Here is a 19,826-nt window from a genome sequence, read left to right on the forward strand (position 1 = left end):
AGAAGCTGTATACACTTGCAGTTATAGCCCAACCCGATATTAGACGTGAGATAGCTGCTAGCAACGAGAGGCAAAAGGTCTGCAATAACCCGTTCCACCCCTGCACGAACATCAGCCGCCAATCACCTCGACTGAAGTCCAGGAAGAACTTTCTACAGTCTTCTGTTCCAATTGACACAGACCAAAGTATAGCCAGGGTTGAGCTGTGGAAAAAAAGACATCGTGTCCATCCAGAGCGGGACGTAATTGAAGAAACTCTGTCGCCTGGTCACCAAGAAGGATGGTGAACATGAAATTCCTTGAACAGACTGCGCTCCGGCGTTGCAAGAGCGGACAACTTGAAGAAATGGGGCATCACTCAAGGCGGAGACACATTGTGTGCGTGTGGAGATGAACAAACTACAAGCCATCTCCTGAAGTGTCGTCTCTGCCCATACTCTTGCACAGGACTGAAACTGGCCTTGGCTTATAGCAACGCAGTCAGTGTTGCCAAATACTGGACACAACTAGTGTAAATGTGTTTATTATGTAAAAATTGATTTCTTACTCTTGTGCGTATTATGCAAATATTGATTTCTTACTATTGTGTGTATTATGTAAATAATGATTTCTTACTATTTTTTCCCTGTGTGTTCATTTTATCACGTTTATATGTCTTTCAATTACTCAAGTATACAAAAATGTATATTTTTAAATCAGCACAGTCTGTGTCCTGGTACTTCTGACACTATAATATGAGAAAGTAGGACTTTCTTCAACATTCAGTAACAACAACTTATCTTTACGAAACTGTGCAGTAAATTTTTCTAAGCCTTGCCAATTTCTTGACTAGGGCTGTGTTTGCAAAAAATGATGATAGGTAACCACAAATTCGCGATTACTTCGCAGACTTTTCTGTTACAGACCCGTGGTTCAAATGGCTCTGAGCACTATGGGACTTAACATCTGAGGTCATCAGCCCCTTAGAACTTAGAACTACTTAAACCTAACCAACCTAAGAACATCACACACATCCATGCCCGAGGCAGGATTCGAACCTGCGACCGTAGCAGTCGCGTGGTTCCGGACTACAGCGCCTAGAACCGCATGGCCACCGCGGCCGGCAGACCCGTGGTTACAAAGTAGATTTCGCCTGTAGTATCTTGTGCCATTGTCTTTTTGCGTCTTCAATTTTGATATGCTCTATACAACCAAAGAAGTTTACTAATCACAGCAGAAAGCGACTTCATCCGACGGTTTCATGCTTGTATGTTGGGAAACTAATGTGTCACGTAGCTCACGATGTCATGCCATTGCAGTCTTCACGGATCTGGACATAGCGGCGCAGGTAATGACTTTCATGACGGACGGCGTGCACACCAGCTCCACGGCCATGTCGTTCGTACTGTACGAGTTGGCGCTCCACCCAGACGTGCAGCAGCGGCTGCGGCAGGAGCTGCAGGAAGCTCTCAGCAAGCGTGGAGGGCAGCTGGGTTACGACGTCATCCAAGAGGCCACTTACTTGGACATGGTCATCTCAGGTCAGTGCCTCCCTTACCTTGGTTCTACACTTATCACTTTTGTCTTCACATAGTATACGTAGGGGACATATCCAGAGTGTTCCGAATTTAGTATGTAAAAATTATGTAAATTTAAGAGAATTTTAAAATGAATACTTTGATATAAGCAACTTATGTTTTTTAATGAATAGTTTGAAACTTCCTGGCAGATTAAACCTGTGTGCCGGACCGAGACTCGAACTCGGGACATTGGCCCTTCGTGAGCAAGTGCTCTACCATCCGAGCTACCCAAGCACGACTGACGCCTCATCCTCACAGCTTTACTTCTGCCAGTACCTCGTCTCCTACCTTCCAAACTTTACAGAAACTCTCCTGCGAACCTTGAAGAACTAGTACTCCTGAAAGGAAGGATATTGCGGAGCCATGCTTTGCCCGTGATAGGCAAAGGCCCCGAGTTCGAGTCTCGGTCCGGCACACAACTTTAATCTCCCAAGAAGTTTCATGTCAGCGCACACTCCACTGCAGAGTGAAAATCTCATTATGGAAACATCCCCCAGGATGTGGCTAAACCATGTCTCCGCAGTATCCTTTCTTTCAGGAGTGCTAGTTCTGCAAGTTTCGCAGGAGAGCTTCTGCAAAGTTTTGAAGGTAGGAGACGAGGTATTGGCAGAAGTAAAGCTGTGAGGAAGACGGTGCGTGAGTCATGCTTGGGTAGCTCAGCTCCAGCACGGTAGCTCAGCGTCTTCGGTCAGAGAGCTAGTTGGCCTCTGGAATTAAAAAAAAAAAAAAAAAAAAAAAAAAAAAAAAAAAAAAAAAAAAAAAAACTGAGTGGAGCGATCAACAAAGGATCTTGAAGGATGTCATGTGACGTCCGCAACGACCAAACACAACGATCAAAAACACAAAAAAATATGGTAGAGCACTTGCTCACGGAAGGCAAAAGTCTCGAGTTCGAGTCTCGGTCCGGCACACAGTTTTAATCTGCCAGGAAGTTTCATATCAGCGCACACTCCGCTGCAGAGTGAAAATCTCATTCTGGTAATGAATAGTTTGTTTTTTATTAAAATGAAGGGTTTAATCTTGTATAAAATTTTCGATCATAGATAATGTTTGAAAGGATAACCAGTAGTCTACAGAAAGTGAAGGGCGCTTATCGATGAATCTTCTCTCGACATCAAACACCATCTTCTCAAATTCTGCTGTGCGATCAATTCTTTATCAAGAAACCTGATTAGTTTTCTGAGGACTTAGCGACTCACAAGGAACCCCTTGAGTGCGAGGTCGCATGTTCAGTCTTTAGTAGGGCCCATTTCATAATATCTTGTCAACAACTATGAGAGGAAAAATGTAAGCTGCCAATGACTCAGTATTTTGATAGTTGATTTGTGTGGTGTGCGTACTGTAAGACCTTCGGTACACACACCATCAGATTATTTGACTTGTCGCTCTAACGAAGTAGGCGTGTGTCAGCAATATGTCTTGAGGTCTTATCATGGCGTGTTTATCTTCTGCCGTTAGGTCAGACGATAGAAATGCCACTTGCAACCTTAGAGTAGCAGATTGACGGTGACCAACTTTAAACAGAACTTGATTAATTTTCACACACATTTATTAAAATAATAATAAGCATAAAATTACTTAACTTGATTGTGGATGCTATTTACAGTTGACAATCTGAAGTTCCTTTGGTCTTGGTACGTTAATCTTATTCTCACATATCTCTGATACTTGACAAAGTGTCTATACATTTCTCTTCATGGCTATGTACAGGAATATGATAATGTTATTAGGTGCAGACTGAAACTTGACTGTAGACTGGTACAGAATAATGCAGACTGACGAATCGGAGGTCTGTACACTCGTTATAATACCTCGCGCGTTCAGGTATCACTGCGCGAGTGTGATCCGCGAGGAGAAAAGGTTCTACATTAGCAGCAATCTCATTGGCTGCGTTACATATTAATACACGGATCGGCGGAAGCAGAATTTGATCCGTCTATTATGGCAGCGCCATGTCGTAGAGCGGAGACGGACGAGGGCTGCGCCTGCGCAGTTGTGCTTAGCGGGGCGCGCTCTAGTGGGAAGGTTGTGTACGCACTGACTACGCGGAACTATGTACACAACAATTTGATACAACTCTCTTGGTACTTCTAGTTTCCAGAGTTCCTTTCATATACATTTCCTCTTCAAATCTCGACCGATCGGAACTGGAAAAACATTCCATACTGAACGATGGGATAAGTTTGTTTATCTCATCGACAAATTTTCGGGCCTATTCCTGAGTTTCTGAGCATCGTCAACATGACCATTTGTTTGAAATTTCTTTATCTTACGTCTTTCAATTCTGTAGCACTGTCTGAAGTTATGCAACCATCCACTATGTCCCTTAAACTCACTTTATGTCGCGCACATTTTGATGTGCTTAACGTAGTAAATTACTATCATGCACATCCTGTAAATTCTATCGAGCATCCTCTAAATGCGCAAAAATCAGTTCTTGTAACAAGTGCGCCTTGTCCTGTCCTGAATATAAGTAGTTTTTCCTATGCATTACACGGTTATACTGCTGCGATCTTATTCGACATCTGTTCGTAATTGTTTGTTTTACTATGTTGCGGACGATCTTCCACGTACGTAATTACTTTTAGTATCTGCTCCTTTGACAACAATTGTCCTTTACCACGTTTCACTGGAGACGGGATTTGAGGCTCCTTGTGTGACATTGTGGGTGAACTATTGGGCTCGATACCTGTGTCAGTATCACTTTCACCTGAATGAGATTTTCATTCTGCAGCGGAGTGTGCGATATACGAAACTTCCTGACAGATTAAAATAGTGTGCCGGACAAGAACTCGAACTCGGGACCTTTGCCTTTCGCGGGCAACAGCTCTACCAACTGAGCTACGCAAGCACGACTCACGAACCCTCTTCACAGCTTCAATTCTGCCTGTACCTCGTCTCCTACCTTCCAAACTGGCAGAATTGAAGCTCTTCTGCGAACCTTGCACTCTTGGGAGAAAGGATGTTGCGGAGACATGGCCTAGCCACAGCCTGGGGGATGTTTCCAGAATGAGATTTTCACTCTGCAGCGGAGTGTGCGCTGATATGAAACTTCCTGACAGATTAAAACTGTGCTGGATCGAGACTCGAACTCGGGACCTTCGCCTTTCGCGGACAACTGCTCTGCCAACTGAGCTACCCAAGCCTGTACCTCGTCTCCTACCTTCCAAACTGGCAGAATTGAAGCTGTGAAGACGGGTCGTGAGTCGTGCTTGGGTAGCTCAGTTGGTAGAGCAGTTGCCCACTATAGGCAAAGATCCCGACTTCGAGTCTCGGTCTGGCACACAGTTTCAATCTGTCGGGAAGTTTCATCACTTTCACCTGTTAAGCACGTATCGTCATCACTGTAAACCTCATGTACACTCTCCGCACAGTCGAGCGTGTACGACACCATACATGTAACTGGATCATCTTCTAGGAACATCAATATTTCAACCGCCACTTCTTTCTCACTCTGCGAAATCCCTTTCTGACGAAATGTCAACTTCGGCAACTGTTGATGTAGATGTAATGCAATATTTGCTTTGTCTACCGTTGTCATTACTCTGCTTTGTATCAATACCACTACAAGCACTGTTGTGAGTTAATCGTCGACTAAGCAGTTCAACTAAGCCCCTTAGCCTCGTGATGCACTCACCGTTAGCTGCCTCCAGCGCCACTCCCAGTTGTCATTAGCAGCTAATATTGTGGTTGCGTAGTAGACAATACGTGGAGCGTCGAATGCCATAAAAGTCTTTGGCCTTTTCGACCTCGCACTCAGGTGGTTGCTTCTCAGTGTCACGTAAGTTTCCATGTAGAGTGATAACTTTTTTTCCTGTTTTTAAAAATGACTCTTGTCTGGCACAATCAGATAAAACGTCACCTGGAAACACCCGACGACGGTCTGAAAAAGTAATTTCCACTTGGTATTTTATGTAATGATAACAGACAGTAAACCATGATCACTGATTTCTCTTGTGTATTCTCTAATACCAGGTTTCCATCTTTAAACTGGCTCACTTTTACACTAGCATCAGGTCTCCTTGTCCTAGTCTCCCTCTGCTTCTTCACACTCCTTTGACTACGAATTCTCTCTCTCTTGTGCAAAAGTAGGTGAACACAGTGCATTTTGAATGATCTCAGTGACAATATTTATAGACATTTTGTCAAAAATGTTTGGATATGGCGAAATTCCTGTGGGGATGTAGTGTAAACTATCCTTATTATCTTTGAATCGATAACATAATAAATCCGAGTAGGGTGTTTTTGAGTACAATATATTCTACAAGTCCATCTAGTTGTGTCATCTATTTTTCTGCCGTATTACTATGTGGATGGTGAAATTTAAATGCGTCTTTTCATGTTCTGTTTCAATCAATGGGTTCTACGTTTTTGACACGTAAGCGATCCACTATTTTGATACAATAGCTTTCCACGTGAACAAAATAATTTTTCTATTTTTAATATAAGTTTCATTTCTTAATTGCATACAATATGGCATTCTTTGTGAATAAATCCACTACGTGAAATATAGCGTTGTATCTTCGTTTCGAACTTTAAAGTGGACCATAAACGTCAGTGATAACTAGGTCAATGGTTTTTTTGGGGAATTCTGTTTTATATAATAATGCTGGCAACTCCTATTACTTATCTTTCCCTTCGACATTTGCTTCGTTACCTCTTTGTCGTACTGTAAACCTACAAATTTTATTTAAATTTGTACAAACAGTTTTACACGCCATAACGAACATAACTTTTATGAGTGTAAGCTACGATTTTATCAAGAATTTTATCTGTGTTTCAGTCTCCCCCATTGGCAATTGTGACTGCATCAGCAACTACACTTTCCAAAGTTTTTACAAATTCATTTCATAATCAAGTTGTTGAAAGAAAGGTGATCCACATGAATAAGCGTCGGTGATCCAATCGACGTCCTTGCAAATAACTCAATGTGTTTTGATCAGAATAAACTATAGTTTCATGTCGTACTAAATAGCTTTTAAACATAATGAAGGCCCAGTGTACAGAAAGGAACACTCTCTGTTACCGAATATACCTTCCATGCTTTAAGAGTTACTAGAAAAAGGAATAGATTGCTGCTACTTTCATCATTTATGACTTTTCCTTAAATTTAATAACCTTCCAAACCATAATAGCTAAAGTCGCAAGATACGAAAGGTGACAATGTTAGGTAAGGTCTACATAACGTCCGTTATACAAAGCTGGCTTTATGGATTCAAAAGTCGCTTAAAATTTTGGATCCTACATCCATGTATCATATTTCTACAAAAGATAGTATAAATTAGTTCATTCATACACTATCCACTTACATGTTTTCTATAAAATCGACTAATGAAAGGTATTGTAATTGTTTTCTCTCCGAAAGTTCTAAAAATTCATTAACTGCTTCTATTTTTATCTGTATCAGAAATTACACTAGTCTTGGTGAAGTGCAGATCTAAAAATTTTTACTCACTCAAGGCAGATTTACTTTTCTCTAGTTTTAAAACCACTCTTCCGTTTCTTAACTTAACACAAATCTTTCTCCTGAAAGAATAATGCTCCTCGCAATACTCATTAGATACTTTATGTGAGCTAAATAAATAGTTAACTTTGATTTCGGTTATTGTCCAAATACACAGTATAAGAAATTGACAAATTCTGATACTGACACACTTAAGCCAAAGGGAAACACACTTGCGCCATAGGGTAGTGAGGTTTCGGGTTCCGCTGGATAGGTCAGGGGTCCACTACACGCAACAGGCGGCTACACGGGTAGCAGGGGTTGTGTGGCGTGGACTGGGCGGTTTTTTAGGTTAGATGGCCTCGGGCAAGTACAGAAAGGGCAACAGCCTCAAAGGGTACGGGGCAAAGTCAGGACATGCGGGGACCAAGCAGCAATCGGTATTGTAATTGTAAACTGTCGAAGCGGCATTGATAAAGTACCGGAACTTCAAGGGCTGATAGAAAGCACCGAAGCTGAAATCGTTATAAGTACGGAAAGCTGACTGAAGCCAGAGGTAAATTCTGCCGAAATTTTTACAAAGACACAGACTGTGTTTAGAAAGGATAGACTGCATGCAACCGGTGGTGGCGTGTTTGTCGCTGTTAGTAGTAGTTTATCCTGTAGTGAAGTAGAAGTGGATAGTTCCTGTGAATTATTATGGGTGGAGGTTACACTCAACAACCGAGCTAGGTTAATAATTGGCTCCTTTTACCGACCTCCCGACTCAGCAGCATTAGTGGCAGAACAACTGAGAGAAAATCTGGAATACATTTCACATAAATTTTCTCAGCATGTTACAGTCTTAGGTGGAGATTTCAATTTACCAGATATAGACCGGGACACTCAGATGTTAGGACGGATGGTAGGGACAGAGCATCGAGTGCACTGTCCGAAAATTACCTCGAGAAACTAAACAGAGAACCTACTCGTGAAGATTACATCTTGGACCTACTGATAGCAAGCAGACCCGAACTTTCCGACTCTGTAAGCGCAGAACAGGGAATTAGTGATCATAAGGCCGTTGCAGCATTCCTGAATATGGAAGTAAATAGGAATATAAAAAAGGAAGGAAGGTTTATCTGTTTAGCAAAAGTAATAGAAGGCAGATTTCAGACTACCTAACAGATCAAAACGAAAATTTCTGTTCCGACACTGACAATGTTGAGTGTTTATGGAAAAAGTTGAAGGCAATCGTAAAATGCGTTTTAGACAGGTACGTGCCGAGTACAACTGAGGGACGGGAAAAACCCACCGTGGTTCAACAGCAAAGTTAGGAAACTACTGCGAAAGCAGAGAGAGCTTCACTGCAAGTTTAAACGCAGCCAAAACCTCTCAGACAAACAGAATCTAAACGATGCCAAAGTTAGCGTAAGGAGGGCTATGCGTGAAGCGTTCAGTGAATTCGAAAGTATAATTCCATGTACCGACTTGACAGAAAATCCTATGAAGTTCTGGTCTTATGTTAAATCAGTAAGTGGCTCGAAACAGCAAATCCAGACACTCCGCGATGATGATGGCATTGAAACAGAGGATGACACGCGTAAAGCTGAAATACTAAACACCTTTTGCCAAAGCTGTTTCACAGAGGAAGACCGCACTGCAGTTCCTTCTCTAAATCCTCGCACAAACGAAAAAGTGGCTGACATCGAAATAAGTGTTCAAATGGTTCAAATGGCTCTGAGCACTATGGGACTTAACATCTATGGTCATCAGTCCCCTAGAACTTAGAACTACTTAAACCTAACTAACCTAAGGACATCACACAACACCCAGTGAAATAAGTGTCCAAGGAATAGAAAAGCAACTGGAATCACTCAACAGAGGAAAGGCCACTGGACCTGACGGGATACCAATTCGATTCTAGAATGTGGCTAAGCCATGTCTCCCCAGTATCCTTTCTTTCAGGAGTGCTAGTTTTGCAAGGTTCGCAGGAGAGCTTCTGTAAAGTTTGGAGGGTAGGAGACGAGATACTGGCAGAAGTACAGCTGTGAGTACCGGGCGTGAGTCGTGCTTGGGTAGCTCAGTTGGTAGAGTACTTGTCCGCGAAAGGCGAAGGTCCCGAGTTCGAGTCTCGGTCGGGCACACAGTTTTAATCTGCCAGGAAGTTTCAATTCGATTCTACTCAGAGCACGCGAAGGAACTTGCCCCCCTTCTAACAGCCGTGTACCGCAAGTCTCTAGAGGAACGGAAGGTTCCAAATGATTGGAAAAGAGCACAGATAGTCCCAGTCTTCATGAAGGGTCGTCGAACAGATGTGCGAAACTATAGACCTGTATCTCTGACGTCGATCTGTTGTAGAATTTTAGAACATGTTTTTTGCTCGCGTATCATGTCGTTTCTAGAAACCCAGAATCTACTCTGTAGGAATCAACATGGATTCCGGAAACAGCGATCGTGTGAGAGCCAACTCGCTTTATTTGTTCATGAGACCCAGAAAATATTAGATACAGGCTCCCAGGTAGATGCTATTTTCCTTCACTTCCGGAAGGCGTTCGATACAGTTCCGCACTGTCGCCTTATAAACAAAGTAAGAGCCTACAGAATATCAGACCAGCTGTGTGGCTGGATTGAAGAGTTTTTAGCAAACAGAACACAGCATGTTGTTCTCAATGGAGAGACGTCTACAGACGTTAAAGTAACCTCTTGCGTGTCACAGGGGAGTGTTATGGGACCATTGCTTTTCACAATATATATAAATGACCTAGCAGATTGTGTCGGAAGTTCCATGCGGCTTTTCGCGGATGATGCTGTAGTATACAGAGAAGTTACAGCATTAGAAAATTGTAGCGAAATGCAGGAAGATCTGCAGCGGATAGGCACTTGATGCAGGGAGTGGCAACTGACCCTTAACATAGAAAAATGTAATGTATTAGGAATACATAGAAAGAAGGATCATTTATTGTGTGATTATATGATAGTGGAACAAACACTGGTAGCAGTTACTTCTGTAAAATATCTGGGAGTATGCGTGCGGAACGATTTGAAGTGGAATGATCATATAAAATTAACTGTTGGTAAGGAGGGTACCAGGTTGAGATTCATTGGGACAGTCCTTAGAAAATATAGTCCATCAACAAAGGAGGTGGCTTACAAAACACTCGTTCGACCTATACTTGAGTATTGCCCATCAGTGTGGGATCCTTACCAGATCGGGTTGACTGAGGAGATAGAGTAGATCCAAAGAAGAGCGGCGCGTTTCGTCACAGGGTTATTTGGTAAGCGTGATAGCGTTACGGAGATGTTTAGCACGCTCAAGTGGCAGACTCTGCAAGAGAGGCGCTCTGCATTGCAGTGTAGCTTGCTGTCCAGGTTTCGAGAAGGTGCGTTTCTGGATGAGGTATCGAATATGTTGCTTCCCCCTACTTATACCTCCCGAGGAGATCACGAATGTAAAATTAGAGAGATTCGAGCGCGCAAGGAGGCTTTCCGGCAGTCGTTCTTCCCGCAAACCATACGCGATTGGAACAGAAAAGGGAGGTAATGACAGTGGCACGTAAAGTGCCCTCCGGCACACACCGTTGGGTGGCTTGAGGAATATAAATGTAGATGTAGATGTAGATGTATTGACAACATTTACTATAATACAGAAAATACATATTTCCTTGATTCAGGAACCAGGTAGTTGATGAAAAGTAATTGTTATAGGCTTGATATCAATGTAATTCACGTAAACTCATGTAATAACTCATCTATATTCATCATTAAACATACGTGTGTATTCATACGTCTGTATGTATGAGTAATTTGATACTGACACCACATTTTGCGACAATTACTAAAGAAGTGTTATCTCACTTCTACTTCTTTCAATTATCCCAGTTCTTTCCCTTTTTCGAGTGTCTTATCCAGCAACAGGCTTTCTGCAGTTTGAACAATACACTGCCGGAGGAATGAGTTCAATGACACCAAAATACAATATGTGCATACTGAGAGGTTCTAGTGTTAGTGATCCACCTGTCACAGTCATCAGCGATCAGATGGCGTTCTAGAGGCCTGTCTGTCCGCCCTCTGTTTTTACTCTGCAAGCAGTAACTGTGCTGAATTTACTGGTAACAGTGCTTGCAACACTCATTTTAGGGTGCAATCATGCCCCGTCAGTGAGTATATACTGCTATTGAAAAAGTTCAATCATTTGAACGGAGTCGCATTACAAACGTGAGAGAAGTTGGACGAACGTGTCGACTGGTTGGTGCACAATTGGGTAAAATGTATAGGTTGTGTGTCACTGCTCTCTGCAGTGATCTGTGGAACATTCCCACACCCAAAGACCAGGTTCTAGACATCCGTGTAGTCAAGATCGATGTATTCTGAGAGCAGTAGTGGCAGACCGAATATCATCCAGCGAAGAAATCTGGGCACACGTTCTATGTGATGTGTCATTAAGGACTATTGGAAACCCTATGATTGTAGTAGGACGAAGATCATATGTACCTGTGACCAGGCTAACACCGAGCGAGGTGGCGCAGTGGTTAGCACATTGGACTCGCATTCGGGAGGACGACGGTTCAATCCCGTCTCCAGCCATCCTGATTTAGGTTTTGCGTGATTTCCCTAAATCGTTTCAGGCAAATGCCGGGATGGTTCCTTTGAAAGGGCACGGCCGATTTCCTTCCCCATCCTTCCCTAACCCGAGCTTGCGCTCCGTCTCTAATGACCTCGTTGTCGACGGGACGTTAAAACAACACTAACCTAACCTAACCAGGCTAACACTATGACAATGTCAAGCACCGCTACTCTGATGATGTGAAAGAGTCGACGGAGAATGGAATGGCACTCTTTTCTCTTCAGTGATGACAGAGGTTCTTTTTGTACTTTAGTGATGGCCATACACATGTAGGAATGGCCTATTTGGGAGTGCATTTGCCCACGACACACAACCGAACCCAAGACTTCATGGTCACATATGATGTTTCCGCAAGCTAAAGTAACCAGTGGCCACTACATTGCACTCGGTATTATCCTCGTGCTGCTGCCATTACTTCGACAGAAAGATGATGCAATTTTTCTTCCAGAAAATGGACGCACTATGCCCTGCACTGTCTACAACTACCTCCCTATTAACAAGATCACCAGCTGTCTCGTCAATTGAACACATATGTGATGTAGAGAAAGGGAAACTCACTCGTCCTCCAGAGCCTACAAGAAAGACTGACGAGTTGCAACAAAAGGTTCAAGGTGTTTGCGAAAATCTCTCGCAGGATGCCATTCGGCACCTGTACGATCATTTGCATGCGAGAATACACGCTTGCATCGTCACCAGGTGAGGGGTGCGCTGTGTACTGATGCGACTGTTTGAGCACTCTTTACTGTAACATGTATGTTTCATTTGGTCTGAATTATCTAACTTGCACTACTACAATGATGAACTATCTGTCGCATCACTTGTCAATAAAATGGCAACTTTTGAGGCTATTGCACTTTTTTTTCTAGTAGTATTTTATATAAAATTAACACATTGAAAAAATTTGAGTATCCTCAAACACCACTAAATACATCTACATAATGCCGCAACAAGGTTGTTAAACTATTTACGTAGGCATCACTTAGCCTCACCCCTATTTCTGACCCTTTCTTTTTTATAAACTTCATAAGATCTTCTTCTTCACTATTCAGTTCTTCACCGTCCTCTGCAATGTAATCTCCATCCTCTTCAAAGATTAATCTGTTAATTTACCCATAAACTTTAACGTTGTTATTCTTTCAAAAATTTTGTGTATGACGTATGAACCTCTCAATCTGCATCATAGAAAATTTGTTATTTCCAGTCTTCAAGTGAATTCGCTTTATGTAACCGTTCAGTTAAATTAAGAATTACAAGACAACTGTGACTATATATTACACCTTCGATTTGAAACGTTAATCATACTTGCTCTTTAATTTTCTGAGTTTTCCAGTGGCTCATTTTGTTTTTGCCGCTATTACAGGCATTCAGTTATAGTTTTCATTGTGTTTTATTTCATCACTGCTAAGATCCGAGAATTCTGGCTCCCTGTGTCTACCAAACATCTCTCTTACCAGCTTTTAATCTTCACACTGAGAAAGGGCTTCCCATATCTCGACAAGTTCCTATACCAGTGTCTTTCTTTAACAGATAAGTTTAAGTTCGATCAAAATTGATATGCGAGCGGAGTGAGTGTAATAAAGTAGATTTATTCCTCACGTCGTGACAATATTTTTACCCTTTTATTTTATTTAATTTTTTTACCTTCTGGTGAATCACTTACTCTTTACTGTACTCTGGCTTACAAATCAGAAGGGAGGCTTACTTTACAATGAGCCTTGTCAATATGAACACCTAAGTAAAAAAATCGTCCAGATATTTTTGTTAGAGAACTAATTTTTGCAATTTATAAGTTTCTTCTCTCTTTCTGTAGACATATTTTTCAATTCTACTTTCAGTTAATTACAAACAGAAACCAACATTAAACAATGTTTTGTTTCTTATTATATATTTGTCGTCTATATGTACATATTTTATATAAAAAGCTATAAGAATCACATTTTATGGGTATTATTTGTGAACTACACGAGGAGAAACTACGAATATATGTTATGTTCATCTAAAACAAAATATTAAAATTATTGTATCTGGCAAATATTTATCCTTCGAGATACATTTCCACAGAAATTAATGTTGCTACATTAGTGTTTTTGAATTTACAAATATGTTTTAAACAGTCACATCGCAACGTGGGGTGAGGGAGTGATACAACACCAAATGGAAAAAAGAGCTTCGTCGTCTACCAAGTTTTGGTTCCCTTAAGACAGATCTAGACTTTTTTTAGAAAATGCATAACGCTGTGCTGTCTGCAAAAATGTTATTTTATTTTTCTACCGGTTTCGGTTCTGAAACATCATCAACGTCAGCAAATCATCACAGATGCCGTTGATGATGATTCAGTACCGAAACCAGGAGCAAAATAATATAACATTATTGAAGACAGCTCAATATTACGCATTTTCTAAAAATTGTACATGCTGTTGACCATCGCCTAAGCAAGATGCACAGATCTAGATGCCACAGCGGAGTTCAGTGCAGTACACATTGTGTTACAGTTTTCTATGTTGCAGTGTTCAGACACTGTTTAAAAGTTTGTAGCGCCCACCTCAGGTCTACGAAACTGATCCGTTGCAACTAGTCCCATGTTTCTACACATTGACCTCGCAGATGGTTGTCTATGTTGGCAGTGTTGCTCAGCATTGTCCAAAACTTTAAGTTCCCTCAGACATAGTTTCTTCCCGCTGTCCGTCTGACACAGCCACTGTGTCCAGTCTCAAATACCTCCTGTAAAGTCAAGCCTCTATGTTTGATTGTGGCGTCACGTTCAAACCTGCACCTGCCATGTGCAGAGACCCTGCGGCTGATCCCACCTGGATTCGACCTGAAGAAGACGTGCACGGCGGCCTACCCCTTGACGACCCCTGCCGGCCGCTCCGTGACGTTGCAGTCAGGCTCCACTGTGGTCATATCCATCTTGGGCCTGCACCGCGACCCTCGCTACTTCCCAGAGCCGGACGTCTTCGATCCTGAACGTTTCTCTTCAGACAACAAGGATCGACTATCCACGATAGCTTTCACACCTTTTGGAATGGGGCCACGCTCCTGTTTGGGTGAGTTTCTAGACTAAGTGCTGTGTTTTTAAAATGTAAGTTCAGTGTGTCGTCATTTGTCATGATATATGCTGCTTATGATATGGTTATAGTGACGTTATTATATTCACCCAGTACTCTTCACGTTAGACATAAATATGGGACATGGAGAGAACCCACAACCACCAAAAGTAGGTAGCTTGCTTGCATGCAGCAACTGTGTAGTCTTGTCGCAGAGCCAGATAGAGTTAGACAATAGCAACGACAAAAATGTTGGCAATATTGATTGGTAACAATCTACAGTACTAACTCTAGTCTGGAGATAGTTTAAAGTTCATTTGCATGGATCAGTCTTCAACTCTGGTCAAGTCCCGAGTCCAATGAACGATAACTACAATGACTTGTAGAATCTCCACTTGGCTCTTCTTTGGGGCGACTGTAGACACGTTTCTGATGCTGGCTTGAAGTACTGTTGATGCTGTGCGGATGCTGACTGCTGAATGGAGTAGAGCGTCTTTTTATATCAGCGTTAGGCGGATTGATGATCACTTCGGAGTTATTTGTGTCTATAGTGCTTGCCGTGTGGAGCCCTCTGTTGGCGCTAACTTTAACACAGTGCTGCCTGAGGTCTTGGCAGTTGGGCGCTCTTTTGTGTACAGCTGCGTTCCTGTCTTCTGAAGGACACAGCAGGAAAAATGAATTTTTGTGATCTCTCGTTCTTAGGCAACTGATTCTATTAGACATTACAAATTCCAATAATTGCTACAGGTGTTTCCCTCAAATGCCGTTTAAGCTTTCACTCTGATTTCAATTGGGACTTTCAGTTCATGTTCAAAAAACTGAAAATGTTAAACTTCAGAAGATAACCGAAAGCAACAATATTAAAAAATGGGTTTTTACATGAAGTTAGTCTCCATTTTCTTTCTATTTCTAAAACAACAGCATCACTATTTGTTGGATCGCTCGCGTTTGTGCCCACCATATGCCTCAAATAAAGAAATATACAAAGAATAATTAATAATAATAGTAATATAATTATGGATTTAGGACCCTTTGGTAGTGAATAGCTCACCGGTGTTTTCATTTTTCTGCTTTGTGTTTTATTTTGACTTCCTTTAATTGTAATTTGTGATTTAACTCATTAAGAAAAATGTAAAAATAAAAGAGAAATTATAAAAATTCCTAAAAAACAGAGAAAGTGAACTCTAGAGATGGATTTTGTCCGCAGTCGTTTTGAGAGAAGTTGATAATTAACTCAAAATTTCGGTAACCGTTAAAAATTCTTCAAGTTTTAGAGAGTCTTATTAATGCCAATTATATTTGAGGATAACAGTATTCCTCATCATAGTGAATGTAGCTTAGTATTAGAAAAATTCTACAATATAAGTCTTATCAGATAAACATATAAATACAGGAAAAACATAAATACCCAACGGTACACAAACATATAGCGGAATAATACAAGGAAAGGACAGGGTTTGTTTTACTGCAGTATTTTGCAAACAAAACTTTCTTTACTTCTCAGAGATCTCCCTTCGTTCTTCATTATTTCCAAAAGTCCTATCTATACCTGCTTTCTGTACTTTTCTCGTATAGCCTCTCAGTGCATTTCTTCAAATTCGTCGCAACTCATTCTCTTATAGGCCACCCCCTCTTAAGCTAACTTAAATCTACTGAGCTCAGATGCTAAACTAAGGAATGAGGCAATGCAGCAGCACAAAACAATTAACACAAACAGCAATGATAAAAAATACAGAAGGCAAAGCAAGCAGCATAAATTACAACTAATATAAGGCAATGAGCAGCAAACAAGAAAAATAAATCAGTAGTAAACTGGCTTAACAGAGTAATGCAAAGTGAAATTTAGTAGCACTACGCCTGGCAAACTGCAGCATCTAAACATGACAAAGCTCAAGCAGAAAAAATATTACACTAAAAATGGCCATGTCTAATACCTATGTCACATCTTAACACTAGAGTGATGCATCACGAGAACTTACACTACCAGATAAGTTACCAAATCGTAAAGAAATTATTTATGCAATTCCTGTGAAGGGAAATGTCTATTTATGTGCCCTCGTTTTCTTGGAAGTAGATCATAAATTTCTTATTGACTGGATCTGTAGGCATAAAATATCTATATTAGTACATATATTAAATTTTATTTTAACCAATGCTGCAGTGCAGCTAGAAACTAGATATTAAAGAAAATGAGCAAATATGTACAAAGGAAGGCATGAAACATCATTCATTAGCCATATGGCATTTCATAAGTTAGTAGAAATTCTCTCAACTCTCGTAGAAAGACGCTTGTCATAATCAGGTGTGCAGATGTATCTTTCCAAGCAATGAGCGTGTCGTATTTGCGATGCTTTCTCTAAAGGAATGTCAATGGCGAGGATAATGGCCTCTTTTTTTTCTCCACCTAATGGCTTTCTTTTGTCAGACAACTACCTCTCAGCTGGGCGCCCAAAACGCATTACGCCAAGGTCACTTACCTTTCTTGCTGAAAGATTTACGACAGCAGTTTCCGCTACAGTGGCAGTCTCATATAAAAATATTTCACAGGTCAAGAATTTGGGTTACAAATCTGTAGAAACAAAATCCTATTGAATATAACAGTGTCCAAAAAATTTTCGCCAGCATTGTGATACATTCACGCATATACACACATTTCATAACTCTTAAAGTACGATTCTTGGTTTCCAACAACCTTTTTCACAAACCAGAGTCCCTAACCACTACTCATTATTCCTTACCTTATTCGTCAACACTTCTTCAATATTTCATCATTATAGATTCGTAGCATAATCAAATAACTCATATAGCATCAGCTTACTGATCATAAACATACCTCAGCAGCATAATACACATCGTCGTCGTAAAAATAACATCATAACACCTCAGTCAAATCTCAAAATCGTCGTAGCTTTCTAATTTCAAAACCTAAAAAAAATTCTCTGCTCATTTCAATAGTGTCATCTACCTCAAACGTACTTTAAAATCATGCTCCCTTACCAAATACATCATTAAAAGCTCTTATAGTATCACAATGGTTCCAAAAAAATATGAACAGTTTACAAAGTACAGACAAAATACAGTTTCATAAGTGTGAAGTTATCCAACTGTGTAATTGTGTAAACATCTGTCACTGACATAGTAAAAAGAATATTTGTTTCTCTGTCAAATAATCAGATAGCTGTGTAATACTGTGTTAGAGAAATATGGTACCGATGTGTAAAGTTGTATAAGCAAATAGCATATTAGCCAGGGCTCCTTGTGCTTGCCAAACACATGGTACACAAAGTAGGCGTGTACCCCCCTGAGGATTAATGTAATTATACCCTTAGGTGTTACAGATTACAGCAATGGAATGAAGTATATCACGGAAAGCCCTTGTATCATTGTACTTCAAATATCTTAAAAAATACATGTTTTAAGTGCGAAATTGATCACTCAAATACGTGTCCTGTAGCGCTAAAAGTGCGTCTTGCTGTAAGATAATCCCTGTGGAAGTGTCGTAGTTATCGTCCTCCAAAAGCTAAGTTCTGCAGAAGTCAATGTACTTACCTCATGATAAACAAAAGTGAAATGCTTTGCGTATAGATATCTTAGTTATTACGCTTATTACCGTGATGAAGAAAGTACTGTGCTGTAACGTATTGTTGTGCTACAGAAAAGGCTGTCTCCTTGTAGCTATACCACAAAAGTTACTACTAAAGCATGTTTTACTTTCCAGAAGAATTCAGAAAAATTGTGCAGATATAAAACAGATACACCGCAAAAGCAACATTGTAAATTCTTACTCATTAGTAGCGTCGTGATAAAAATTGTGTAGCTGTCACATAAACTAACCACTGTGTCATCTGGTATCTCACAGAAAGTACTTTAAATCCAGAATGTATTTTCAAGTAAACCAAAATGTTGCATTAAAATCTCATTAGCAGTACGGTGAATATTCTAAGTATTTAAGCCTAATAGTCGTTACGTAATCGTGCAACTAACAAGCAAGAATGTACAAATACAACACTGTGTCGTCTGTTCACTATAACAATGCAGTCGTAATTTCTGTTTGAAAATGTTCCCTAGGTTCTAGACTGGATATTTAACTTCAAACATTGTTGTATGTTAACAGATTCTAAGTCTGACAAAGCATACTAGCAATGTAAAGTGAAAAATTATATGGCAAAGAGAAAGTTAAAAAGCAGATTATCTTTCAATAAACGGTTTTACATGTGAAATGTCGTGTAATCCTTTGCTCTTCCTAGTACACAGAGTTTCAACTTTAACGCAATTATCATGTGGTATACGTCAGTAAAGAAAACTGGAATTTTTCTCAAGGTTAGCGTCTATGTTATTTTTCCCTGAGCCAGCAGGCGCACGCGGCTGCCTGCTGTGCGAGTCATTGTCTGTCTCTTTGTTGGCGCGCGCCGTTATTGGGATTAGGAGACCTAACTTCTACAAATTCACTCTGATGAGAAGGCCCTGCCCTGTTTGAATCCCTCCAGTTCTGATGCAATTCAGGTCTGCCGTTACGAATATATCGTCTGTCGTCATGTCGGTAGATTCCGTAGTTTCTTCCTTGTCCGTCACGTGGTGGAGAATTTCTCCCTGAATCGTAACTGTGCGCCGAACTGTGGAGTCTGAAGTTATTCTGCCTCCCTTGATAATAATTGTTTTGGTTCCCATATTGTCTGTTTCTCTGATTGTCTCTGTGATAGTCATTACTACGGAAATGCGATCTTTCTCTGTAACTATTATTACTCTGCCAGTGGTTGTCATATGGGTGGTGTCTGTTTTGGTCACGATTTGCGTTGTAACAGTCGCTGAAAAGCTTCAATGTCGTCTTTGCAACGTCCTGCTAAAATAATATGTCGTAAATGTTCAGGCAATTTGATTAAGCAAATGCGGATGAGTTCTGAGGGGCTGTATGGGTTTGAAAGATACTGATTCTTATGCAACATGTCTTCAAAATATTTGACAAGACTGGAAAATTCAGATTGTTCAAAGTGTTTCATCATCATGATGCTATGTTTTACTCGGTCTTGTGTAGCTTGAGACCAATATGCTGAGAGGAAAGCATGATAAAATTCTCCTTCACTGTGACAATCGTGAATGACCGATCGCATTCTTACAGCTGGTTCATTCTCCAAATAGCCACACATAAATTCTAACCTGTGCTCCAATGACCA

At 40.7% G+C, this 19,826-nt stretch overlaps 1 protein-coding gene across 1 annotated transcript in view; it reads left to right on the forward strand.

The window, feature by feature from the left end:
• LOC124804933 (probable cytochrome P450 6a20) overlaps positions 1-19,826 on the forward strand; it is a 118,026-nt gene that overhangs the window by 89,119 nt on the left and 9,081 nt on the right. Inside the window, exons 7-8 of the mRNA XM_047265311.1 lie at positions 1,299-1,520; positions 14,395-14,655. Of these exons, the coding sequence (XP_047121267.1) occupies positions 1,299-1,520; positions 14,395-14,655 (483 nt within the window). The remainder of the gene's footprint in view (positions 1-1,298; positions 1,521-14,394; positions 14,656-19,826) is intronic.

Source organism: Schistocerca piceifrons, chromosome 7, assembly GCF_021461385.2.
Source record: "Schistocerca piceifrons isolate TAMUIC-IGC-003096 chromosome 7, iqSchPice1.1, whole genome shotgun sequence".
Taxonomy (NCBI): domain Eukaryota; kingdom Metazoa; phylum Arthropoda; class Insecta; order Orthoptera; family Acrididae; genus Schistocerca; species Schistocerca piceifrons.